This window comes from Talpa occidentalis, unplaced genomic scaffold (assembly GCF_014898055.3).
Source record: "Talpa occidentalis isolate TD23 unplaced genomic scaffold, MPIMG_talOcc4v2.1 talOcc4.3, whole genome shotgun sequence".
Lineage (NCBI taxonomy): Eukaryota > Metazoa > Chordata > Mammalia > Eulipotyphla > Talpidae > Talpa > Talpa occidentalis.
The window spans coordinates 97,540,461-97,566,902 of record NW_023603184.1 but is presented as its reverse complement, the minus strand read 5'-3'; the positions used below and the strand labels follow the sequence as shown (position 1 = coordinate 97,566,902).

Below are 26,442 nucleotides of genomic sequence, written 5' to 3'. Positions count from 1 at the left end.
CATTAAATTTTGTACCTACTACTCATTAAATTTTGTACCTACTTGAAGGCAAAAAAAAAAAGAAATAACACTAGACAGTGGTAGGGAAACATTACCTCACTCATAAAACTCATCATTAAAGGAAAATATTAATACATTTCTCTCAGATTCCCTCTAACATTATTGTACAAGTTGCTATATTTTATACATTATTTTGTTCTGTTTTTCCTCCGTCATAAATAGACTATAGCTTGTAAGGGCAGGAATGGGCACACACGCATCCACACACGCATCCACACACGCATCCACACACGCATCCACACACGCATCCACACACGCATCCACACACGCATCCACACACGCATCCACACACGCATCACACACGCATCCACACACGCATCACACACGCATCCACACACGCATCCACACACGCATCCACACACGCATCCACACACGCATCACACACGCATCCACACACGCATCCACACACGCATCCACACACGCATCCACACACGCATCCACACACGCATCCACACACGCATCCACACACGCATCCACACACGCATCCACACACGCATCCACACACGCATCCACACACGCATCCACACACGCATCCACACACGCATCCACACACGCATCCACACACGCATCCACACACACGCATCCACACACGCATCCACACACGCATCCACACACGCATCCACACACGCATCCACACACGCATCCACACACGCATCCACACACGCATCCACACACGCATCCACACACGCATCCACACACGCATCCACACACGCATCCACACACGCATCCACACACGCATCCACACACGCATCCACACACGCATCCACACACGCATCCACACACGCATCCACACACGCATCCACACACGCATCCACACACGCATCCACACACGCATCCACACACGCATCCACACACGCATCCACACACGCATCCACACACGCATCCACACACGCATCCACACACGCATCCACACACGCATCCACACACGCATCCACACACGCATCCACACACGCATCCACACACGCATCCACACACGCATCCACACACGCATCCACACACGCATCCACACACGCATCCACACACGCATCCACACACGCATCCACACACGCATCCACACACGCATCCACACACGCATCCACACACGCATCCACACACGCATCCACACACGCATCCACACACGCGCGAAAGAAGGGCCGAAGTACACTGCTGAGGGGAGCAGCGGGCCACAGGCGAGGTCTGTGCGCCTGGTGGCCGGGGAGCAGCCGGGATCGAACCAGCGCTGCGGAGGCTGCGGGCAGCTTCGCAACCAGTGCTCAACTGCTGCACCACCGGGGAGGCCCTCCTTCCCTCAGCTTCTATTCCGCTTCTATTCTGCTTCTCTGCTTCTGCAGGCGTCCCCCTGACACCACCCTTATAAGCCCAGTCTTAGCCCAGGTGAATCCCATCTCCCTATGCCCACACCCTACTCCAGGTGCCCGCCATCAGGCATGCATTCAGGACCGCAGGGTTCCGTCATCTATCCTAATGGCGAGAGGGCAGAAAAGCCTGATACTTTTACCTTACCCTACATAGCTGCTTTCAGAAATTTTGTGGAGAAATGATTCAAATATTTTTTCAAGTATTTGTGCAGTGTAACTTATGCTGTTACAGCATTGAAAAAGACAAAGTTTTTGATCCTGGTAGATCTTTTACTTGTAGAAGGAAAGGAAAATATACATATGTAATTTAGGGTATGAATATAAATTAAGCAGGATAGGGGATAATGTGTCTGTGGGAGGTAGTTATTTTTCGGAGTTTAAAAGGACCTCTCTGAGTAGGTGCTGTTAGAGTAGAGGCTTGAAGGAGTTGGCAGGAGGACCATGTGCCAAGAGGAAAGCATCCAGGCAGAGGAGTGGCAAGCCAGAGCCCGGGGGCAGGACCTTGGAGCAAGCAGAGAGCCAGTGTGACTGGAACAGAGTGGTCCAAGAAAAAAGGGATAGGGAATGAGCACAAACCTGGCCATGGAAGGCTTTTCAGGCTTCATTAATGAACTTGCACTGAATTTTGAGAATGACAGAAGCCATTAGAGGGTTTTGAGAAGAATCGTGTTTTCAGAAGATAACTGCCTTCTCTCTTCCAGCACACAGCTCTTGGTTTTATTTTGGTTTATTTCCTTTAAATTTTATTTCAGTCAAGCATTGAATTTAAACTAGTTTGCAAAGATTATTTCCTTGAGTGCTCAATATTTCTGATATATCATATAACTTGATCTTTTTCCCATGCTTCTTTCTATTATTTTGACTACATAATGAAACTCTTATAACATGAAACTCCATTGTCACAGGATTTGTATATGCCATGTAAAAAAAAGTATTTTGATGATGTGACTAAATTGACTAAGGAACTACTGGTACAGTGTATTTTAAGGCACTATCACTTTATAACTCTTAACTGCTTTGCTTCTTTTACTTTCTCTTCGAGGGCATTTGTCCTAGTTCTAAATTATATATCTCCAATGTTCTCAGCTAACTAATATTCTTCTTTGTCAACTAAGTACCTTCAACTATTTTCTGTACTTTATAACTTCCCTTTTAATCATTTTTTAAAAAATGGAGATGAAGTAAAATTCTAGATACCCTTTCTTACCATATTCAAAGGTTCACTTTTCTTAGAGATGTATAGCTTGAGAGAAGTTTTCACGATCTAAACCCGTTTTCTTCCAGTGTCTCCCTCTGAAGGACTGTCAGTTATAAAAATGGCAGGTATTTTATTTGTTGAAGGAAATAAATGAAGGGTGAGACTAAAACCAGAGGTCATAATACATGATTCTGTTAATTGAATTGTTTGTGACGTGCCTACTTTTATACTCATAAAGGCTTAGAACAGTTCCTGCCTAGCATATTAACAAGGACTCACTAAATATCTTTGAAACATCAACACCGTGAAGTATTTTATTTGTAATGGATGTTATTACTAGATACTTTACCCAATTGTGGTCTGTGGGGAAGACAGCTAGCTACATACACAATTCCAGCAGGATGCTAGAAAAGGCAGAGAAGGATCAGGATATTCTCAACAGAGCACAGTGACTCAAAGTCTTAGAGTAATGAATATGCTTGTTCTACCTTGGTAGAATTGTATGAAAGGAGGAAAGTAAATAATTGAGGCAATGGTTAATGTGAAATTGAATATGGAAGATTTCACGCACCAATTAGGAGGGTGGACTTCATCTTAGCAAAAATCATGACTCACTTAGGCAGGGGAGGTAGAGGAATCAAATCAGTGTTATGAAAGTCTGTCAGCAGAATGGATTGGATTATAAAAACAGAAACTGGAGGTTACTGGAGTTGTTACAGTAGAGATTCTGAGGCCTGAGCATGAGGAGTTCTGAGAACACAAAAGTCAGGGTGAGTGGGATGGTAGCATTTGAGAGGAAAATCCAGTAGTACTAAAGGACTAAAAAAAATGGATGCAGGAGGAGGAAGTAGTGTCAATAATAGCAACAATGGCCAAAATATATTGAATGCTTCCAATGTCAGTTATTGTTCTAAGTATTTTACTCATATCAACCCATTTGTAGTCATAACCCTATGGGGTAGGAGACACTAAATTACCCATTTTATAGGTGAACAGACTGAGGCATGAAGAGTACCCCATTTAAATGTTCCTGGTTTAAAAGAAACTATGAGATGAATAAGAGAGAAAGAATACTTGTAGAGAGGAAGAGGGAATTAAGGTGCTTACTAGAAGTTTCCAATACTGGAGTAGATGTCATAGTCTCCATCTACCTGATAACTTACAATTTCTGATATGGGGAGAAAGACAATACGTTCTTAATTAACTACCTGCCTGTTGGTGAATAGCTGGAGAGGTATTTCTATGGTACAAATTCAGTTTATGATTCTGGTACCTATTTTTAAAATATATCATTTTGTTGAAATAGGCCTGACATATCATTCAGTAAGTTGCTGCTTTTTTTTTTTTTAAGATTTATTTATGCATACAAGAACTGGGGTACAGGCCAGAGGTGTGGGGGGGTGGGAGGATCCACCAGAGACAGAGTGGGGAACAGAACAGGCAGATTGACTGAAGTACACTGCTGAGGGGAGCAGTGGGCAAGTTAGGAGAGGTCTGCTGCGCCATGTGGGTTGCTCCCTGGCTGGGGATCGAACTCGTGCTGCAGTGGCTGCGGATTGCTTCATAGGTTGCATCTTTTTTTTTTTTTTTTTTTTAAATTTTTTTTTTTTTTTTATAGAGGCATGTTTTTATTTATTTATTTATTTTATTTGTTTGTTTATTTTGTTTATACATGCACTGGGTACAGTCAGAAGCGCGGGAGGGTGAGAGAATTCACCAGAGCCAGAGCGGGGAGCAGAGCAGGCAGAAGGACTGAAGTACACTGCTGAGGGGAGCAGGGCGGCAGGAGAGGTCTGCGTGCCATGTGGGACCCTCTGGTGGCCGGGGAGCAGCCGGGGATCAAACCGGTGCCGCAGAGGCTGTGGGCAGCTTCGCAACCCAGCGCTCAACCGCTGCGCCACCGGGGAGGCCCTTCATAGGTTGCATCTTAACACCTTGTGCCACCAGGGAGGCCCAAGTTGCTGCTTTTTTTTTTTAAATTTATTTTTATTTATGCATACAAGAGCTGGGGTACAGGCCAGAGGTGCGGGGGCAGGGGTGGTGTGTGTGTGAGAGGATTCACCAGAGACAGAGTGGGGAGCAGAACAGGCAGATGGACTGAAATACACTGCCGAGGAAAAGTAGCTTGCGAGATAGGAGAGGTCTGCTGCACCATGTGGGTCAGCTCCCTGGCAGCTCCCTGAACTCAGGCTGCAGTGGCTGGCAATAGCTGGATAGCGTTGTGACTTTAACTCCTGTGCCACCAGGGAGGCTGGAGTTGCTGCTTTTAAAAAGAATTGTACCGCTGTCAGCCAATGTTGTCTCAATTTAAAAAATATAAAGATTGATTTGTCAGAAAACAAATAATTTATCAATAAATATGTAAGAAATAAAAATAAAAAATAAAAGAATTGTACGATTATATTACAACCAAGCATAGGCGGTGCTTCTGTCAGTAATCACATTCTTCCTTTTGTAGTACTTTGAATATTCTGTTCAACGTGAAATTCGGCATAACATCCAGAAGGAACTATGTCTTCATGCTGTTCAGGGTCCCGTTCAGCTGAAGACATGTTCCTACAAAGGTCACAAGACAGTTGCCACTGGAGAACAGATATGGGAGATCCAGAAGGTACCTAGTATAGTTAATTCATGCCTTTATGTAATTATTTTGATTAGCTCTAAATCCTTACTGCGGAAAATGTATGAAACAATATAGTAATGTTAGAATTTCTTTTTTTTTTAACTTTGTATGTCTCCCAAGTGATAAAAAAGAATACATTATGAATTAAATACTCTTAAGAGCAAAATCATTATAAAGTTGCTTAAAGCATGGGTTTATGCAGATCATCACATCTATGAATTATTAATAACAGTTGCCCATATTTGTCTTTTTAGAAGTTTCTTGTAATGCTTCTTGTCACAGCCACATATATATTTTTTCCTGTCAGAAAGAAAAAATCATTTTTTTCTCACGTTAAGTGACTAATTCTTCTGCTGTTTTAGTAATTTTTCTTGAAACTTAGAGTAAGAAAATACACGAAAGGTCCTTTCTGTTTTTAAACATATGTTTTAAGGATTAGTTTGAACATAGCATTTCTTACCTAAAAATGTTTTTTATAATACCATAAGCCTTACTTTTATGATTTATGATTTTTTAAGAGTTTGTCACTTACGGGTGTATGAGTTGAAGATTTCTAGTCTGAAAGAACCAGATCTTGTCTGAAAGATTCAGACCTCATTCTACATACCTCATTCATTTATGTAACACTATCTACAAATTGAACAGTATAGGTATAACTGGTGCTGTTTACACCAAAAACCCATAAGATTTAATGACATATAATTGATCTTTGAAAGATTAAAGGTTAAAAATTGTGTCTCTATAGTATGCAAGTCTCTCTTTAGCTTCACTGAGACCACGAAGTTTTTTTTGTGTTTGAGTTAATTGTGAGTCTTGAAACTTAATGTCTGTTTTGTTTTCTTTTATTCTAGGACAAACTTCTATACAATCCATTCCTTAAAATGTGCCTTTCAGCAAATGGAGAGCATCCAAGTTTAGTGTCATGCAATCCATCAGATCCACTTCAAAAATGGGTTTTTAGCCAAAATGATTAAGTGTTCCTTAAAATTAAGGAGTTGAAAGAGGAGATATTCTTTCTCATAAAACTGTGACTAGGCATATACACTGTAGTTTTTGAAATTATGCAAAAGCAGCTAATTGTAACTTATTCCAAGTGCATTTTTTCTTATTTATATCTTTAAATGCCTACATAGCACTACTATAGAAATCCTTTAAGGTTCCGTTTCAAAGCACAATGACTAGTAATACCAAAGACTATTTTGAAATGTCCAGATGTAGGGAAAGAGATGTTTACAATATGATGAAAATAACTTTCCAAGTAAAGTGAAGTGTGTGTGTTTTGTACACTTGAGATATGCATAGCTATATTCACATACAATTGAAAATATTTCTAGTTTTGTGAGGGGAGGGAAAAATATTTGATACTGTATTTTTTTAACTACATTGAAATAGATCAATGAAAGTCAAACATTGGTCTTTGTGTACAAACCAGGAATTTTTTATAGCTCTAGAATTTATTATATAAAAATGCAGGTAAACATTTTTTGCCTTTTGTTTACTTATCTGTTAAATGTTTTCTTAAACATGAAATAAAATGAATAAGAATATTTTTAACCACTTCAATATTTTCAATATCTTGGCAAATTTTTAGATGTTTTTTAATCTGAAGCCCACTTGAATTGAAGCACTTGTCTTCCTTAAATTACCTTCCCTAAATAACTATATTGTGTATTCCCAAAGCAATTAAAAAAAAAAACCTATCAATTACTATCTGTTGAAAAGGTGTCTTTCCTTTATGCTAGTCTTTTTTTCATATCAAAGTTCACTAATCTTGAATGTTTATAAAATTGAATTTCAGATGTAGAATACTTGACTTATTTAAAGCTACATTTGTTACTGATTCAATTATAGATTGTTTTGTAATGATTTTTTTTCTCATCAGAAAACCCCATTTCTATCTATGTGGATACCACAATAAAAATCTTATCACTATTGTAATTATTTGGCTTAGTTTTTTCTCTTTTGTATAAAATATATAATTAATAGTGGGTGAAGGCAGCATGAATATTGTATACTGAATTTCTAAGCACCAATTGTAGAGCCACTGGATACTTCTTTAAAAAAACCCTCAAATATTTGATAGTAATTATATCATAAAAAATTGGAAATGGAGAAGATTCTGTGTTATATATTTAGAAAATTTTATACTAATTTCTGATAACTTTCCTCAACCATCTCATAAACTAATTTTTAAATGTAGTCTTCCTTAGATTTAATAGTTTTTGTTTCCTTTTAATCATTTTATATATAGATCTCTTATATCCTTATTTAATGATATTAGCTTCATATTTTAAACATGGCAGAATTTCAATTGTTTAAAAGAATGTGTTGGGGGGACATCATCTAATTGTTTGTAACATTGAACTTGCTTTTAAAACCTGCATTTAAAAATGTCTATGCCAACTTTTATTTCAATTCAGCCAGCATATATTGTGTGTCTTACTTTGTGCCAGCAGTTAAGGTACTAAGAGTGACATTTAAAGTGCCTTTGACCTCCCCGTGGCACAGCGGTTGAGTGCTGGGTTGCGAAGCTGCCCGCGCCTCTGCGGCGCTGGTTCGATCCCCGGCTGCTCCCCGGCCACTAGAGGAGGGTCCCACATGGCGTGCAGACCTCTTCTGCCGCTCGCTGCTCCCCTCAGCAGTGTACTTTGGTCCTTCTGCCTGCTCTGCTCCCCGCTCTGGCTCTGGTGAATTCTCTCACCCTCCCGCGCTTCTGACTGTACCCAGTGCATGTATAAACAAAACAAACAAACAAACAAACAAATAAATAAATAAAACATGCCTCTATTAAAAAAAAATAATAAAATGTCTTTGAGCAGAAAGACAGACAAATGCTTTGGAGAAAGCATAGTTAATGATGGCCTGATATTATATTTTATGATGCAGATTACAATTCACTCTTTACATTATTTAATATGTGAAGACATGTATTATTATAGCTAATACTAATATGTATTGTGAAATGTATACCAATGCTCACTTACATGTACAAATTCAGGTTTTTTTCCAAAGATTTATTTATTTATACATACAAGAACTGGGGTACAGGCCAGAGTTATGGGGGTGAGAGTATTCACCAGGGACAAAGTAGGGAACAGAACAGACTGAAACGCACTGCTGAGGGGAGCAGTAGACGAAGCAGGAGAGGTCTGCTGCACCATGTGGACAGCAGACCTGGCCAGAGACCAAACACGTGCTGCAGTGGCTGCCTTGAGCTTCATAGCGTGCATCTTAACCCCTTGTACCACCAGGGAGGCCCACAATTTCAGTTTTTCAATTTGTTACTCTAGAGTGAATATCCAGGAGCAAATATTCCTGTTAGAACTTGTTATATCTTAAACAATTCTAAAATCCTCAAGCATATTTTATAAATGAACTTGACATAAAACATATCTAAAACAAACAAATCTGAGTGACCTCCTTGTATTAGTCACATGTTGCCTTGTCAAGATCCATCCAAAATCTATTATTGTGATTAAATTAAATGTATTCAAAAGGGCTGTCCCTTTTATCTGATTTGGGACCTCAGGCTGTTGCTCAAGTGTCATATTGGTCATTTAATTTGGGATTTGCCTTTTGGGGTGGGTTGTGTCTTTTAAAAGTCTGAGTTTTGCAACAATGCTAGCAGAAAGTTATTTTTAGAGCCTGACTGCTATCACCCTGAGTGATTTTGAATGCATTCAAGTGGGAAAATGTGGAACTCTTGTTCAAGTTGAAGCTACAGTGACAAGGGATCTAGTTGTTACAGAAGATCTGCCACGTTGCCTTCATTCCAAAGCACTAAGTGACAAGAACTCTAGAGGGTAAACTCACTGTCAAACGTGCTAGTGTCAAAATGGTGGGTGGACTCACTGAAAACAGGGACCACTCAATTTACAACAGTTAAAAATAAGCAGCCTACTGAAATTGCCTGTTACTACAATGATGATGATGAACTGTTAAGTCCCTTTATCACCAGAGGATTTGCCTTACTGTTTTTGTTTTTTATTTTAAAGATTTATTTATTTATGCATGTAAGAGCTGGGGTGCAGGCCAGAGATGTGGGGGGGTGAGAGGATTCACCAGAGACAGAGTAGGGAGCAGAACAAGCAGATCAACTGAAATGCACTGCTGAGGGGAGGAGTGGGCGAGACAGGAGAGGTCTGTTGGGTCAGCCATGTGGGTCAGCTCCCTGGCCAGGGATCCAGCTCATGCTGCAGTGTCTGTGGATAGCTTCATAGTGCTGACACTTAACCCTTTGCACCACCAGGGAGGCCCCTGCCTTACTGTTTTTAGACAATTCAATTAAATACTATGTAAACTACCAAAATGTAAGTGCAAAAAGGTGGGGAACTAGCATTTCTGAGTGAGTTTGATTGAATGCTTTGGGAAAACTAGAAAAAAGGTCAAGTAACTTGCATATGCTGAGAATATTTTACATTTTCCTTTCATAATCTATTTTTTTAAATATTTATTTTTGCATAGAACTGGGGTATAGGCCAGACATGAGGGGGGTAGGTAAGAGGATTCACCAGAGACAGTGGGGAGCAGAACAGGCAGACTGACTGAAATACACTGCTGAGGGGGGAGCAGTAGGTGAGACAGGAGAGGTCTGCTGCACCATATATGGGCTAGCTACCTGGCAGGGGGTTGAACTTAGGCCCTACTGGTGACAGTGCTGAGACTTAACCCGTAGGCCAACAGGTAGGCCTTCATAATCTATTTTTATAAGATTCCTTAAAGCATCTTAAATCTGTTTACTTTGGAGATAATAGTTAAGAATAGATAAATAACAGATAAGAATATCTTGTGTTGGGCCTCCCTGGTGGTGCAAGGGGTTGACGCAACCTTTAAAGCTATCTGCAGCCACTGCAGCGCGAGTTTGATCCCTGGCCAGGGAGCTACCCACATGGCGCAGCAGACCTCTCCTAACTTGCCTGCTGCTCCCCTCAGCAGTATATTTCAGTACATCTGCCTGTTCTGTTCCCACTCTGTCTCTGGTGAATGCTCTCATCCCCCTACACCTCTGGTCTGTACCCCAGATCTTGTATGCATAAATAATCTTTAAAAAATAATAATTAAAAAAATAATGTCTTGTGTTAGTGCTTATTTCATGAGTTGTAATTTTTCTTATATACTTCTATGCTTAACCTACTTTTGACTAGTAACCCACTATTGTGGAAAAGCATTATGTCTGGGAGGATACATAAGGCAATGTAACTTGGTTAATTCTGGATGGTCTGATAGTCTTGATATCTTGTATTAACTTTATAGCTTCGATTAAAAAGCAATGGTGTTTATCATCAAAGAAAGCTAGACTTAGATTATTAATACATTAAAGGCACTAGCATTCTGTCAGTTTGAAAATACTGGATCTGACTTGAATTCTGTCTACATCCCCATGTCCTTGCCAGCAGCAAATCCTGTCAAACTTAGTTGCAAAGTACATTTGAAATCTGACCATTTGTCACCCAGTTTCTACTCTGATCCAAACCACCAACAAAAAAGCAACAAAAACAAAATGTAAGAGCATTTTGAATACTTTGTCCACTTGCTCTTCACCTCCTAATTATAAAAATTTGAAAAAGTCTAGATGCATTCTAAAAGGTAGAAGGAGATGACTATTTTTATTTACTATGATGCATTCATTTGGTTTCTGGCACAAAAAAAGGTGAAGAATATTTTTTGTAACACTGTTAGCTCATGCACATCACTGTTGAAAGGTCTCCTTTCCTGTACAAATGACAAGTAACTGAAATATCTGCAGGAGATGTGACTCACTAGAAGACAAGAAGAGATACCCAAAATTCCTCATGAACTCAGGGTGAGCAAGACTACATTTTCTGCCTTATGCTTTTTAAATCTTGGTATTTAAATTCAATGATGATTGTACACATAAGTTAAGCAATCATCAGGAGAGGTTATTAAAATGAGCAGGATGCCATCTATTCCCTCAGGGGCTTCCAGTTGAATGAGGAAGTGAGACAATGAACAGACGTTTGAAGTTGGGATTAGAGTTGGGGATAGAGGTTAACACCAAGTGCATAGGGAATTATAGGGATGACCCTGCCCACAGTGGTTGTGTGGGTGTCTGGAAAGTTTTACTGGAATACAGGAATGTGTCTAAGAAAAGTTAGAGCTAGCCGGGTTGCCCGCCCTTCAGTTTCCCATCAGTAATCTGATGTTTATTCTCTGCATATGGTAAAAGAGGGTAATCTTTCATCTGGTTTTGAGGGCAGGAAGTGGGCCATGGTGCACTTAGAAGCAGAGAATGCAGTCTCCTGATTCCATTGCTACCAGACTCCAGCTCCCACTCATACCTAGCAACCCTACACATGGCAGTCCTACTCCCGGGTCTAGTTCCCTCTGCCTCCCTATTAATGCTTTATGTCAACTCCCAGGGCAACTGAAGTCATACTATGGTGAATAGCCTCTGTCAGCTTACTATCTTCTAGGAAATTTCCTCTATCCGTGACAATAATGAATGGTTTTTTTTTCTTACACAGATTTGTGATAGCTGCTGAGTTTTTGAAAACTAAATGTTACTTTAGCAAAGATAAATCATAGACTCTAAAACAGTGATTACAGGAAAGAAAACGGCTAGGGGAGGATGGGTAAATCTGATAAAGGGGGTTAATTGTATGGTGGTGCATGGAAACTGACTTTGACTGTGAACACAATGTAGTATATAAAGATGTTGACTTATAAGACTGTACACCTGAAACCTATGTTATAACCAATAGTCAAAAAATTGGAATACTAAAAATTAGCAAAATTTTAAATTAACACAAGTCTGATTAACACAAAAGTTGGGACTGTAGTTACCTCATAATATGGAGGGTCAGGAATGTGATTGGGAGGGGGCACACAAGAACTGCCTAAGGTATATTCTACTACTTAAGGTGTGTATAAGGTGTTTATTATTCTTGAAGAGTTATACTCTATGCAGTCTTCTCTATAAATAAATCACTTCATAATTACATCTGAAGAGGCGTGAACCTGTTCTCCTACATCACATCATTATAAATGATGTTACATTCACAACAACAACAATAACAACAAGAAGTTAGGTGAAATAGAGTAAGGATGATAAAAAAGGAACAGGTGGTAGCAAAAGTGGGCAAAGGCTTTACAAAGATGTTTGCTTTCCTTAACATATTTTCTCAAATGGCCCCGTTGTCAATAATTTGTCACAAAACATTAACGATAAATAATTATTTGTGTAAGAGGCTTTGTTAAGAAAATGCTTTATGAATTAGATGTGGAACTTACAATACTTCACAAGAACCTACCGGATGTGAAGGCTGCATAGCACCGAGCAAATGCAGCATAAAAGGACTTGCGTTATGGGCCAACCAGAGAGCAGGTGCATTTAATGGAGTTGTAAGGGAGCCGTGGGAATTGTGTGTTTTACAAAATAAAATCAAGGAAATTGCCGCTGTTTCAGTTAGGAAAGCCTTTGTGGAAGCAGGATTGCTTGGAACATTTTGATAAAAGCAGGGGAGTTTGAAGTAGAGGGAGGAAAATATTTCAGGCTTTGAATTATTTGTGGTCCTGTTGCTATTTTGACTATTACAGAGCAGAAGCGAGCTGCATGGTGCTCTCCCAGGCCTGCGGTCGGTTGTCCAGGAATGCTCCACTGTGGCTTCCACCTCCTTTCTGGTAGTTCTTCCCTCAAACCACAAAATCCAAATAAATGTGCTTTTCTTGTAAATGGGCATGACTTTGAATATGAAACCAAAATTTTTGGTTTGAGAAGAGTCAACATTTTGATGGCATTTATATTTCTGGCCTTTCTTTCAAATCTAGCAATCCTCCTTCGACTGTGCTGACATCTTCCTGTAGTTAGCCAAAACATGTGCAGCCTGGTGCACATCATGTTTCTCACCCATCTTTGTCTGCTTGTCACTGACTTTCAGATCTGTTTCTCTCAACAATGGAAGTGTACCGGCCCCTTCGCATTCAAATTGACTTTGCAACAGGAGAAAAAAATTTACCATAGGCTTGATGAGTCGGTGTTCAGGAAGTATGATTTCAGCATCCTCTCTTGCTTCCTGCTGCCTTTTTTTAATGTTCTTGTTCCCTTTCTTTGGTTTTTCTCCTCCCCCCACACCTAAAGTTCCTCTAGTTTTTTACCCTCACTCTAGCAAAAGCCTCCATATTTGGAAAGGCAATAACAAGTTCCTCCTAGAGAAGATGTGAAAAGATAGAGAGCTCTCCTGCCCTATTGTCATAAGAGGAAAATTTTTGCCTGCACCTTCTAGAGGATGAGGACATATTTATGAAGTTTAGAGCATTGCTTAAAAATTGGCCTAATGGGGCCTCCCTGGTGGCGCAAGGGGTTAAGACACAAACTATGAAGCTCACAGCAGCCACTGCAGAATGAGTTCAATTCTCAGGCAGGGAGCTAACCCACATGGCGTGGCAGAGCTCTCCTGACTCACCCGCTGCTCCCCTCAGCAGTGTATTTCAGTCGATTTGCCTATTCTGTTCCCTGCTCTGTCTCTGGTGAATCCTCTCACCCCCCCACCACTCTGGTCTGTACCCAGTTCTTGTATGTATAAATAAATCTTTTTTAAAAATTGGCCTAATGAGTCTATTTTTTTTAAAAATAAAAGTAAATAGTATTCATAAAAGTAAATAGTATACATCACAATATAACAAAATACAATAGAACACAAATAAGTCCAGGCAGGGCACCAACCTAGTGGCAAAAGACAAGATTACTGGGCCTCCCCTGGTGGCGCAGCGGTTGAGCACTGGGCTGCAAAGCTGCCTGCAGCCTCTGCAGCAGACCCACATGACACGCAGACCTCTCCTGCCACACTTGCTGCTCCCCTCAGCAGTATATTTCATCAGTCTGCCTGTTCTGTTCTCCGCTCTGGCTCTGGTGAATTCTCTCACTCTCCCGTGCTTCTGACTGTACTCAGTGCTTATATAAATAAATAAATAAATCTTTAAAAAAGAAAAAAAAAGACAAGATTATTGGCACCAGCAGATGATCCACCACTTCTGCTGCCGAAGGCACTGCTCATACAAGGGAGGGGAACCACTCAGGCATCTGCCTTCACATGCCAGGAGCCGTCAGGCTTCTTGGCCTTATCCTGCTATGGCCTCAGCCACAAGCCACACACAGCATCCACCCCCAGGATGCACTCAATCTTAGACTGGCGATTCTGTACTCTTTGGGGTAATCGCCCACTCCTCAGGGTTCTGTCTGTGGTCACTCCAACACTCGCTTTCACAGCCACCAATGCGGCAGGCAGACCCCTGCGCTCAGGCCAACCCCTTGCACAAGCACATGGGTCGGGGATCCGTGGACACAAGATCCACATGTGGCCTCTCTTGGGTCCCCTCTTCGGCTGTGGACTCCACCACCAGCCACGTTCCCCATCTGTCCCCCAAGGACGGGTTCCTCAACTCCTCACTCTCACTCAACTGTGAGCAGGGCATCACCCACAGGTGATTTTAAGAGACTCACTGGCCTTCTTTAGCTTACTTAGTGCTTAACGGCCACTCAGGGCTTCCCAATCTCAGCACCAGGTTTTGCCTTTCTAAGTTGGCTTTTCCTCGGCCTGGCTGCAGAGAACTTGGCGAGGGCTTCCTCCCTCAGCCAGTCGTGGTTTCTTCTACCAAGGCTCACAAGCCATGCCTTGATTTTTATCTCCTGGGGTTTACAAATGATACCAGGGTCCCAAAAACATAACATTAACTTACCAAAGTGCCTCTGCTTTCTGGCGGGATTGTCAGTCCAGGTCCATTGGTCCAAGTCCATTGTTTCCTTTTGTCAGCTCTGGGCGCGCTCCAAATCATGGTCCTTCCTTCCCCAATGATTCTGCTGCCTCAGGGGTCATTGACTGGTCCTCCCAGGCTGTTTCCTCCTCCGGGCGAAGTCTCGTCCCGCACCTCCCAGACCTTGCCCACCTCCTGTGCCTCCATGACGCCTCCAGCGTTGTCACAGGCTCAGTCTGCTACTCCTCAGTCCCTCCTGAGGTCGGCTTCAAATCATTCTACCAATTTATGCCAATTGTATGGGCAGGAAGGGACAATGCAGGATCACTATGATCCGAGCAGACGGGTAAGGGAGGCGTCCTAGAGCCTTCGGTGGATTTTGCAGGCTTCTATTGGGATTTACCAGGTACATGGCAGGCAGGGGTACCAGGGGGCCGGGAGGTCGGCAGGCCTCCCAGCCCCCAGCAAGTCTTCACTCTTTCTGGGCTCTCCGGCCTTCTCTTGTGGCCTCTGCTTCTCTTTCGCTCTGCTGTTCCTCTAGCGTCCCCGTGATGCTGCCCATATAAGCCCAATCTCTCAGGCCAGATGTACCCACTTACGCATGCCCACAGCCTACTCCAGGTGTCCGCCATCAGGCATGCATTCAGGACTGCAGTATTCATCATCTATCCTAATGGTGTGAGGGCAGAAAAGCCTGATACTTTTTACCTTACCCTACACCATGCTGCAGTGGTTGGCGATAGTTTGATGTGCTGAGACTTTAATCTCTGCGTCACTAAGGAGGCCCAGAGTCTGGGTATTTTTAATAGAAATTGTATCCTGTCATAGCAGAGGTGAAAAGAAATCATTTTAACAATCTGTATGTAGAAAATAACATGAAATGAGCGTGCAGCAAAAAAAAAAAAAAAAATTCAAGAAAAACTATTATAGAGCCATGTTAACTTAAAAATGATTGCAATTTTGGGCCTCTCTGGTGGCACAGGGGTTCAGCAAAGCACTAAAGCTATCCACAGCTTCTGCAGCACGAATTCAATCCCCCAGCCAGTCAGGGAGCTACCCACATGGCACAGCAGACCTCTCCTGACTCCCCTGCTGCTCCTTTCTGCGATGTATTTCAGTCAATCTGCCTGTTCTGCTCTCCACTCTGTCTCTGGTGAATCCTCTCACCACCTGCAGCTCTGGCCTATACCCCAGTTCTTGTATGCATAAATAAATCTTTCAAAAAGATTGCAATTTTTACTGATTTTGTGACATTTGTCAACTTTTCAAATTTTGAGATTTAAATTTTCATTAATGGTATTTGCCTTTGTAGTTGACGTTCAGTTTTATTTAGATAACAAGAAATCCCCAAATTATAAAAGCTTCAGCCTCTAAAATACTTGGATCTGCCCTTGTTGCTGAAGAAAATGAATGATCATAAATGTGAAAGATGAACAATAAGTGAAGAAATCTTATTTGCATGTCTACCTAGGCAGTAACTATGTCTACATAGTTACTCTTGTGCTGTATTTGTAATGTCTGGTTCTTCTTTTTAATCCATCTTTTCATACTTTCTACTATTACATAGAACCATTTTTACCTCAAATGATCAAATTCATGTTACACTTAGTCTTTTCAGAGCATCAACCACCTTTCTAATTCACACTGTGCTTCTTGGTTTACTGGAAAACTGCCCAGTGGGCACCGCCCTGTGTACCCATTTGCTCTAAGTGCTTCCATGAGCCAACATTTAATATTTAACAGGGTACATTCAGCTAAATTATGTCAGCAGCCAAGGAGGAGGGGGACTGGTTTTTGTTTGTTTCTAATTTTTTGTTGTTATTGTTTTTGTTTACTTCTTAGAGCAGCTTTAGATGTAGAAAAGCATTAAAAAGCAAATGCACTGACAAGTTAGACAATAGTCACTGCCCTCTTTTTTTTTTTCAGGGGACTATAGAAGCTGCTCTAATTTCCCAATGAGATGTTCTAGTCTGTAGAATCATTGAGCTTAATGCTGATCTAAAAGACCAGGGAGCAAGGTTTTATGACCCTCCAGGCTGTGGGCTTGAGAGGATTTGTATCCAAATCACTGTGGAACATTGAAGGATTTGGTTAGTGGCAAAGTGATGTCATTTCTGCAGCTTGCGCTCAAATGATTCAGGGGAAAATGTTTTAGAGATTGAGCCAAGATGGCAAAATTTATTATTTAGGGAATCTGGCTGAAAGGGATATAGAAATTTTTGGTGCCACTCTTGAAACTACCATAAATCTGAAATTATAAAAAATCAAAGTTAAAACAACTACAACAAACTAAAAACAGAACAAAACAATAGCAAAATAAAATCTTCATTTTAACCCTACTTTTTTCTTGAATATAATGCAAACCCCATTACACACACTTTAAATAAAGGGTTAGGGCCCATCTCCCTTTATCTGCAAAAGTCGTGAAAACTAGGCATTGTTTTCAGTAACAAAATTTTTTAAATGATGCCGATGTCCTTTCTTTTTAAAAGACTTATTTTTATTTATTCGTGATACAAGAACTGGGGTCTAGGCCAGAGGTGGGGGGTAGGAGCCGGGAGGAGGTGTGTGAAGGATTCACCAGAGTGGGGAGCAGAACAGGCAGATCCACTGAAATACACTGCTAGGGTGGGCAGTGGGCGAGACAGGAGAGGTCTGCTGCGCCGTATGTGGGTTAGCGCCCAGGCCTGGGTAGTGAAAAAAAATATTTAAGGAGCAGAAAAACAACTAATATTTATTAATCACCTATGTAGGACGTGTGGTGCTAGATACAGAATTTCTTTTCATTATTGAACACTTCTATAAGCTCTGTGTCACCATCTCCACTTTCCCAGCAATGGGAGAGGGGCTCCGATAAGTTCAATGTCCCAGCCAAGGTTCTGATAATAGATAGCAGGGGTAGCATTTGAATTTAGATATGTGTGCTTACTAGATAAGTGCTGCTAAAATGCTGTTTTCTGGGGAGTGGTGTAGATTTCCATCCTAAGTTTTCTATTTGTTTTAACAATGAAACTGTTTTAAAACGGATAAACTTGGGACTTCCCTGGTGGCGCAAGGGGTTAAGATGCAGCACTATGAAGTTAACTCCAGCCACTGCAGCACGAGTTTGATCCTGGGCCAGGGAGGTGGCCCACATGGTGCAGCAGACCTCTCCTGACTTGCCCGCTGCTCCCCTCAGCAGCGTATTTCAGTTAATGTGCCTGTTCTGTTTTCCCCACTTTGTCTCTGGTGGATCCTCTCACCCTCCATACCTATGGCCTGTACCCCAGTTCTTAAATGTATAAACAAATAAATCTCTTTTAAAAATTCATAAAAACAGGACCTCCCTGGAGGTGCAAGTGGTTGAGATGCAACCTATGAAGCAGTCCGCGGCCTCTGCAGCACGAGTTCGAGTTCGATCCCCCCAGCTGGCCAGGGAGTAACCCACATGGCTCAGCAGACCTCTCCTGGCTCACCCACTGCTCCCCTCAGCAGTGTACTTTGGCCAATCTGCCTGTTCTGTTCCCCACTCTGTCTCTGATGAATCCTCTCACCCCCGACACCTCTGGTCTGTACCCCAGCTCTTGTATGCATAAATAAATCGTGGGGAAAAAATTTTTAAAAATAAACTTGAGACTGCAAAAACTGAGCATGAAACGTTCACTATGATTTACTTTCCATGGCAGGAAGAAAAAAGACATCTGCGTTTCTTGTTTCTTGGTTTTGCTGATTAACCTAAAACCAGTTAACCACGTTCATTGAACTAAGTTATTTTCTAGATTCTAGAATTACTTTTGATAATTACTGTTGTGTATAAGTATGCTCACAATTCGTCAGATTTTCTGAAAGACACAAAATATAATAAAGAAACCACCCAGGGAATCTGATTCTAGACGCTCTAGAAAGTTCTTACCTATTTCACACGTCTTTCTTTAACCTGTGCCACTTCCTGAGAAGCAGAAAGTCTGGAAATTAAGCCTCAGCTTCCTTCCACTATGTGACAGCGTAGGATAAGGTAAAAAGTATCAGGCTTTTCTGCCCTCCCGCCATTAGGATAGATGACAGAACCCTGTGGTCCCGAATGCATGGCTGATGGCGGGCACCTGGAATAGCGTGTGGGCATATGTAGATGGGATTCACCTGGGCTAAGACTGGGCTTTTTAAGGGTGGCGTCACGGGGATGCCGGGAGAAGCCAAGAGAGCAGAAGCAGCGAAGCAGCTGAGAAGCAGAGAATGAATGGAAGAGCAGAGAAGCAGAGAGAACGCGAGAGAATGCTGGAGATCCCAGAAAGAGTGAAGACTTGCTGGGAGCTGGGAGGCCTTCCAGCCTCCCGGCCCCCCAGCACCCCTGCCTGCCATGTACCTGGTAAATCCCAATAAAAGCCTGCAAAAGCCACTGAGGGCTCCAGGACTCTCTCCTCCTTTGCCCCAGTCTGCTGGATCAGAAAACCTGCACTGTGCCCATTCCTGCCCATTACAGACAGGCACTGTCTCAGCATTTGCCATTGCTGTTGATGTCTAAAGTCAAGATGTTGGTAGATGGGCCTCCCTGGTGGCGCAGGGATTAAAGTCAGTGCTATCAAACTATTGCCAGCCACTGTGGCATGAGTTTGATCCTCGGCCAGGAGCTAACCCACATAGCACACCAGACCTCTCCTGTCTTGCCCACTGCTCCCCTCAGCAGTGTATTTTAGTGGATATTCCTGTTCTGCTCCCCACTCTGTATCTGGTGAATCCTCTTACACTCAACCTCCCCCCACCCAAATGGCCTACACCCCAGTTCTTGTATGCATAAATAAAAATAAATCCTTAAAAATAAGATGTTGGTAGAGCAGCATTTCTTCTGGAAAATTCAGGAGTCAATCCATGAATCTATTTCCTTTTCCAGCTTCTAGAAGCCTTCACTCATGGCTCCTTCCTCTATCATTGCAAACTCTGGTCCCATGTTCACGACTCTCCTTTCTGACTTTGACCTTCTTGCCTTTCTCTTAGAAGGGCCTTTGTGATTATATTGGGTCCACCTGGATAACTAAGATAATCCTCACAGCTCCATATTCTTAATTAATCACACCTGCAAGTCCCTTTGTCGAAAAACTAACATATTCATAGGTGCTGGGGATTACAAAGTGGGCATTATTCAGCCTACCATAGTTACCTGTAACAGGTTTATTGAAATCCTTTTAAAATATACAGATATACAGATGGGTCCTATTCTAGACCTCCAAGAGTCAGGTTCAGGAATATGTATTTTTAAGAAGTTGTTCCAAGTTTTGATAATCACTGCTATGAGAAAAGGAACGACACTTAAGTTTTGGGGATTACTAGAGAAATGAAATGAGTAAAACAGTATTTTAAAAAACTTGGGGCCTCCCCGGTGGCGCAGCGGTTGAGCGCTGGGTTGCGAAGCTCCCCGTGGCCTCTGCGGCGCCGGTTCAATCCCTGGCTGCTCCCCGGCCACAGGAGGAGGGTCCCACACGGTGCGCAGACCTCTCCTGCCGCCCGCTGCTCCCCTCAGCAGTGTACTTTGGTCCTTCTGCCTGCTCTGCTCCCCGCTCTGGCTCTGGTGAATTCTCTCACCCTCCCGTGCTTCTGACTGTACCCAGTGCATGTATAAACAAACAAATAAATAAAATACGTGCCTCTTTAAAAAAAAAAAAAAAAAAAAACTTGGAGTTCTTTCAATTCTTGTGCGTGTTAAGCTGTGTTGAGGGCTTCTGAATATTTGCTCTACAGTTGCTCTTTTTTTTCCTAAGGGAAGATTCTACATAGGATTTGGATCAAAATAAGAAAACCAAGTCAGTTGGTTTTGTGAGAATGTAGGCAAGCCTGCTTTTCCAGTCTATGAATCACCCAGTTATTAAACTTTTTTTTTTTCTCCTGGGGAAATCCTACATCAGAATACATGCTTTTTTTTTTTTAATAGCATTCCCCAGGAAAGCCTTTTAAACCCTGCTGCAACCTGAACATGATCATGTATCTTATAGTACCAATGCACATGGAAAGGAATTCAGGACTAAGTTTGCAAGTCCTTCTCCCATCAGGCAATCGTTTTGTACTACTTTCCGTTCAGTTTAGCATGTGACTGAGACTTCTGAACCCTAAACTTGAGAATGAAAAATTCCTCTTGCATCACGTCTAGCTAGTCTTCAAGGAGGAGGGGCTTGGTTATGTGAGGTTTCCTTTTCTCAGCTTCGCAATTTCCCCCAGCACAAGTCCATAAAATGAAACACATTAGCCAAGATGCAGAGAGGCTTTTCCCCGGAGGCAGGTTCATAATGTTGTAGCAGGTGTCTCAGTAGAGCCAGTTTTCTGCAGGTCCCGAGCAGTACATCATTTTTCAGCCCTACCTCCTCTACATTGGAATCAATTGAGGGTCTTAAAAAAACTGTCTTTTGACTTCACTTCTACTAATTTTGATTTAATTGGTTTAAGAAGGATCCTCAGCATCATTGTTTTTAAAAATTCCCCAAATTATTTTAACGTAAAGTCGGGTTTGAGTCACTGTATTATGGCTCCTTAGATAGGTCTGGGTTAAAAAGGGTGTAATAAAAGTCAGTATCATCTTTTAAAAACTGGAGTACAGTTAAGAATTCTATTTTGGGACTCATTTAATATGTTTAAATACTTGGCACTCACTTCAGTGATAACAGAGTTCGAAAGGATTTTAGAAACATTCTGAGATTTGGTAGAAAGAATCTGGACTTTGAAGACAAACTTGGATTTAAAGGATTCTTAGTTCTTCCAATTACTAGCTGGTAAATCTTAACCACCTAACTCTCCTAAACTTCAGTTTCCTCATTTGATTAACATACATAATGATTCCTCATTTACAGATGTGTTAAGAGGAATAAACGAGCCTTACATAAAGTCCCTGTCATGTTAGTAAACACTCAGTAAATATTAATGTCCCCTTTTTCATACAGAGGAGGAATTTTAGACATGTTTCCTTGTGTGTCTTCCCTAAGTAACACAGCCAACTTGCATGGTAATAGGATCGATGACTTGAAGCCTCTGCTTCTTTTGCAGAATCACAGTATTGTGGCCAACATTTTATTTAGAAACAGTAGCATCTTTTCCTTTTAAGGTTTGCTTCTATGTGAATATTAACTATAACAGTCTAAATCATCATGCCTCTTTTTCCTCCTTTTTTTCTTTTTTTTTAAGATTTATTTATTTATGCATACAAGAATTGGGGTACAGGCCAGAGGTGTGGGGGTGAGAGGATTCATTAGAGACAGAGGGGAACAGAACAGGCAGATTGACTGAAATACACTGTTGAGGGGAGCAGCGGGTGAGTCAGGAGAGGTCTGCTGCACCATGTGGGTAGCTCCCTGGCAGGGGATGGAACTCGTGCTGCGGTGGCTGCAGTTAGCTTCATAGGTTGCGTCTTAACCTCTTGCGCCACCAGGGAGGCCCTCCTCCTTTTTCTTTAACTGCATAAGTGAATTTTTAAGAGGAGTAGTGCAGCTCAAGGTATACTTTATGCTGCAATAATAATAATGTGCTTCAGAGCAGATAACAAACATGCTACTTCAAATGAGAGGATGCTACCCAGGGTGGTAGTGGTAGGAGGTATAACTCCCTAGCCTTAAATACTGTTCTAGAATTGTGCTTTTCTTTTCTTTTTTTTAAAGATTTATTTATAATAGAGCTGGTATTCATGCCAGAGGTGCGAGAGGGTGAGAGGATTCACCAGAGACAGAGCGGGGAGCAGAACAGGCAGAGGAACTGAAAGCACTGCGGCAGGGAGCAGCAGGCAAGACAGGAGAGGTCTGCAGGGCCAGGTGGCTATCTCCCTGGCCAGCTGGGATCCAACCCACATAGCAGAGGCTACAGACAGCTTCATAGCGCTGTGCTCAACCCACTGTGCCACTGGGGAGGCCCTAGAATTGTGCTTTTCAATCAATAGACCTAACCATGAATCCGTTCAAGTTAAAATGTAAATGACTGAAGTTAAATTTAAAATTTTAGTTATTCAGGGCTTCCCCTGGTGGCGCAGGCAGTTGAGCTTAGTGCTGTGAAGCTGTCCACAGCCTCTGCAGCACAGGTTCGATTCAGCCGGATGGCGAGAATCCCACATGGCCTGGCAGACCTCTCCTGTCTTGCCCGCTGCTCTCCTCAGCAGTGTATTTCATCAGTCTGCCTGTTCTGCTCCCCACTCTGTCTCTGGTGAATCCTCTCACCCTCCCGCGCATCTGGCCTGTGTACCCCGGTTCTTACATGCATGAATAAATAAATCTTAAAAAAAGAAACTTAAAAAAAAATTTAGTATTCAAGTTGTACCAACCACACTTCAAGTGCTGAGTTAGCCACAAAGAACTAGTGGCTACTGTAATGAACAACACACACGGAACATTTCCATTATCGAGAAACGTCCCATTTTGAGTTAAAGAACCTATTTGTTTGCTTGGATTTTCCATTATATCTAAATTCTTGAATTGGGGTTGTTCTCTCAGTAACTATTGATTCTATGACTATAAAATCGGGGCAATAGATGAGGTATAATACAAAAAATAATCTGAAGGGAAGAGTAGAGGAAGAAAGAGAAAATAGTTTGTCTTTGAATTGACATCTGGCAATTGACAGTTCAAGCAGGAATAAACTGTCCCTTGGGTTAGGAGGCAGAAACACCACGGCGACAGAGTTCATTACGCTGATATCTGAGAGACTGGGGGCGTAAGCTGCTGATACAAAGGTCTGGCAGCCAGCTAGCCCACTGGGCTCCAGTAGGTTCCCACCGGCCGCAGTCACCATGGCAACCTTTAAGGCTGAGGTTGGAGCCCTGAAAGCTGCTGCTCTCCCGCCATTGCCCCACCACGCACAGCCAGCCTGAGTAGCTCTAACCACCAGCTAATCAATCAATCACTGTGAAATCCCCAGAGAACTCAATTTAAGCACAATTTATTTCAGTAAAATGTGAGACTTGAAAAGAAGTTCGGACATTAAACCTAATCAGCAAAGATAATGTTAGGCTTCTTTCTCTCAAAAAAAAAAAAAAATCAAAATACAAGTTTTATGGTATCCTGCTTTTGTATTTGGTTCTCAACTAAGAAACACTGTCCTATTTTCTGCATTAAGATAAGGATTCTCTTTAGATTGTGTGGTACTTATTGGTGCCTTTTACCCATGTTTTTGTTGTCCCCATTTTTTAAAATGAAAGATCAAGTTATCTTTGTTAAAGAGTCAATTAAAATAGTAGGAAGTAAAATGTGATTCTATTTTTGTCCATATGATTTATTTTGCCCAAAGCAACGGGAGTGGAAGTGACATGTGTTAAGTCTCCCGCTAGTAACTTTTTTTCCTTTTTCATAGAAGAACTGGGGTGCAGGCCAGAGGTGGGGGATGGGGTGAGGATTCAACAGAGACAGAGTGGGGAGCAGAACAGGTGAATTTACTGTGCATATGTGGGTTAGCTCCCTTACTGGGGATAGAACTGAGGCCGCAGTGGTGACAGAGCTGAGGCTTAACTCTTAGGCCACCAGGGAGGCCCCTTCACCCCAGTACCTTTAAGAACTTTTAAGAAGTCACAGTTATCTACATTCCTTCCTCCCGACTGTGATGCTGTAGATAGTGGAGACTCTGTCAGTCTCAATATCTGAGTTAGGATAACACAGAGAATGTTTCATCCTTTTAAGATAGACTTAAAGTTAGACTTTGCTTTAAGCCATTCAGCTTGACTATTGAGCAATTAAAAAATATATAGAAATGCCATTTGTGGCAACATGGATGGAACTGGGCTATGCTAAGCAAAACACATCAGAAGAAAAAAGATAAATATCAGATGGTTTCACTTATATGTGGTATATAGAGAAATAAGCAAAGGGTTGGAAAAAGACAAAACTTACAAGCTGACCATAGATCTGAGGCATACAGCCGGGGAGAGGAGCATCAAAACAGGGCAGGGAAGAGCACAAGAGACTGTGGTGATGGAACATGGGTGCCATGGTGGTGGGAGAACTACGGGTACTACACCTGAGGGGAGAAATCAAATACTGTCTAAAAATTAACAATGATGTTAGAAAATAAATAAATTTTAAATAAAACCATTGCAATTTTTAAAAAAGATTTATTTATGCACACAAGAGTTGGGGTGCAGGCCAGAGGTGTGGGGGTGGGGCAGTGAGAGGATTCACCAGAGACAGAGTGGGGATCTGAACAGGCAGAACTTGGGCCTCTCTGGTGGCGCAAGAGTTTAAGCACTGCACTATGAAGCAATCCGCAGCCTCTGCAGCACGAGTTCGATCCCTGGCCAGCCAGCCAGGTTGCAAACCGCATGGCAAAGCAGACTTCTCCTGTCTTGCCTGCTGCTCCCCTCAGCAGTGTATTTCTTTTCTTTTTTTTTTTTTAATTTTTTTTAGAGGCATGTTTTTATTTATTTGTTTGTTTGTTTTGTTTATACATGCACTGGGTACAGTCAGAAGCGCGGGAGGGTGAGAGAATTCACCAGATCCAGAGCGGGGATCAGAGCAGGCAGAAGGACCGAAGTACACTGCTGAGCCCTCAGCAGTGTATTTCAGTCAGTCTGCCTGTTCTGTTGACTCTGTCTCTGATGAATCCTCTCCCCTCCCCCTCATCACTGGCCTGTACCCCAGCTCTTGTATGCATAAACAAATAAATCTTTAAAAAAAAAAAAAGAACAGGCAGATCTACTGAAATACACTGCTGAGGGGAGCAACGGGTGAGTCAGGAGAGGTCTTATGTGCCATGTGGGGCGCTCCCTGGCTGGCCGGGCATCGAACTCGTGCTGCAGTGGCTGTGGACAGCTTCATAGGTTGCTTCTTAACCCTTGGGCCACCAGGGAGGCCCCTCAAATCTTATTTTTAAAGTATCAATATTTGCCACCCACAATTACAGCATATTCCCAACACTAAAACAAAGTTCAAGGTTGCTTTGAAAAACGGCTGACTCCTATTAAGTGTATAGTGTCCCCAAAATGCAGTTCAGTTAGATGTATCAATCCTGATGTGTATATCTATGACCTCAAATTGTTTTTGAAATTAGATGTGCTATAAAAGTAAAATATTTTTAAAAAGTTTAAAGTGTCATTTTGTAATTACAAATTCTAACATGGGACATTCACTGGGGATAAATAATTGCAAAAATTTTAAAAATAAAAATATTCTGATGGATTTTATAAATGCCATGGCTGAGATTTACTTTCTTTTATTTTAATATTCAGAAAATAAAATCTGGGCCTCCCCAGTGGCGCAGAGGGTTGAGCGCCGCGCTGTGAAGCTATCCACAGCCTCTGCAGCGCAGGTTCCATTCCTGGCTGCCCAGGCAGAAACCCACATGGCGTAGCAGCCCTTTCCTGTCTTTCCTGCTGCTCGGCTCAGCAGTGTACTTCGTCAGTCTGCCTGTTCTGCTCCACGATCTGGCTCTGGTGGATAATCTCACTCTCCCGAAATTCTGACTGTTCCCAGTGCTTGTATAAATGAATGAATGAATGAGTGAATGAATGAATGAATGGATAAATAAATCTTAAAAAAGAAAAAAGAAAATAAAATCTACTG

At 41.9% G+C, this 26,442-nt stretch overlaps 1 protein-coding gene across 3 annotated transcripts in view; it reads left to right on the top strand.

The window, feature by feature from the left end:
• GALNT3 (polypeptide N-acetylgalactosaminyltransferase 3) overlaps positions 1-7,177 on the top strand; it is a 45,672-nt gene extending 38,495 nt beyond the window's left edge. For all 3 annotated transcript variants that reach the window (XM_037523447.2, XM_037523448.2, XM_054699819.1), the window contains 2 exons: positions 5,075-5,227; positions 6,091-7,177. In XM_037523447.2, the coding sequence (XP_037379344.1) occupies positions 5,075-5,227; positions 6,091-6,213 (276 nt within the window). In that variant the 3' untranslated portion in view covers positions 6,214-7,177. The remainder of the gene's footprint in view (positions 1-5,074; positions 5,228-6,090) is intronic.
• The last annotated feature ends 19,265 nt before the right edge of the window (positions 7,178-26,442 follow it).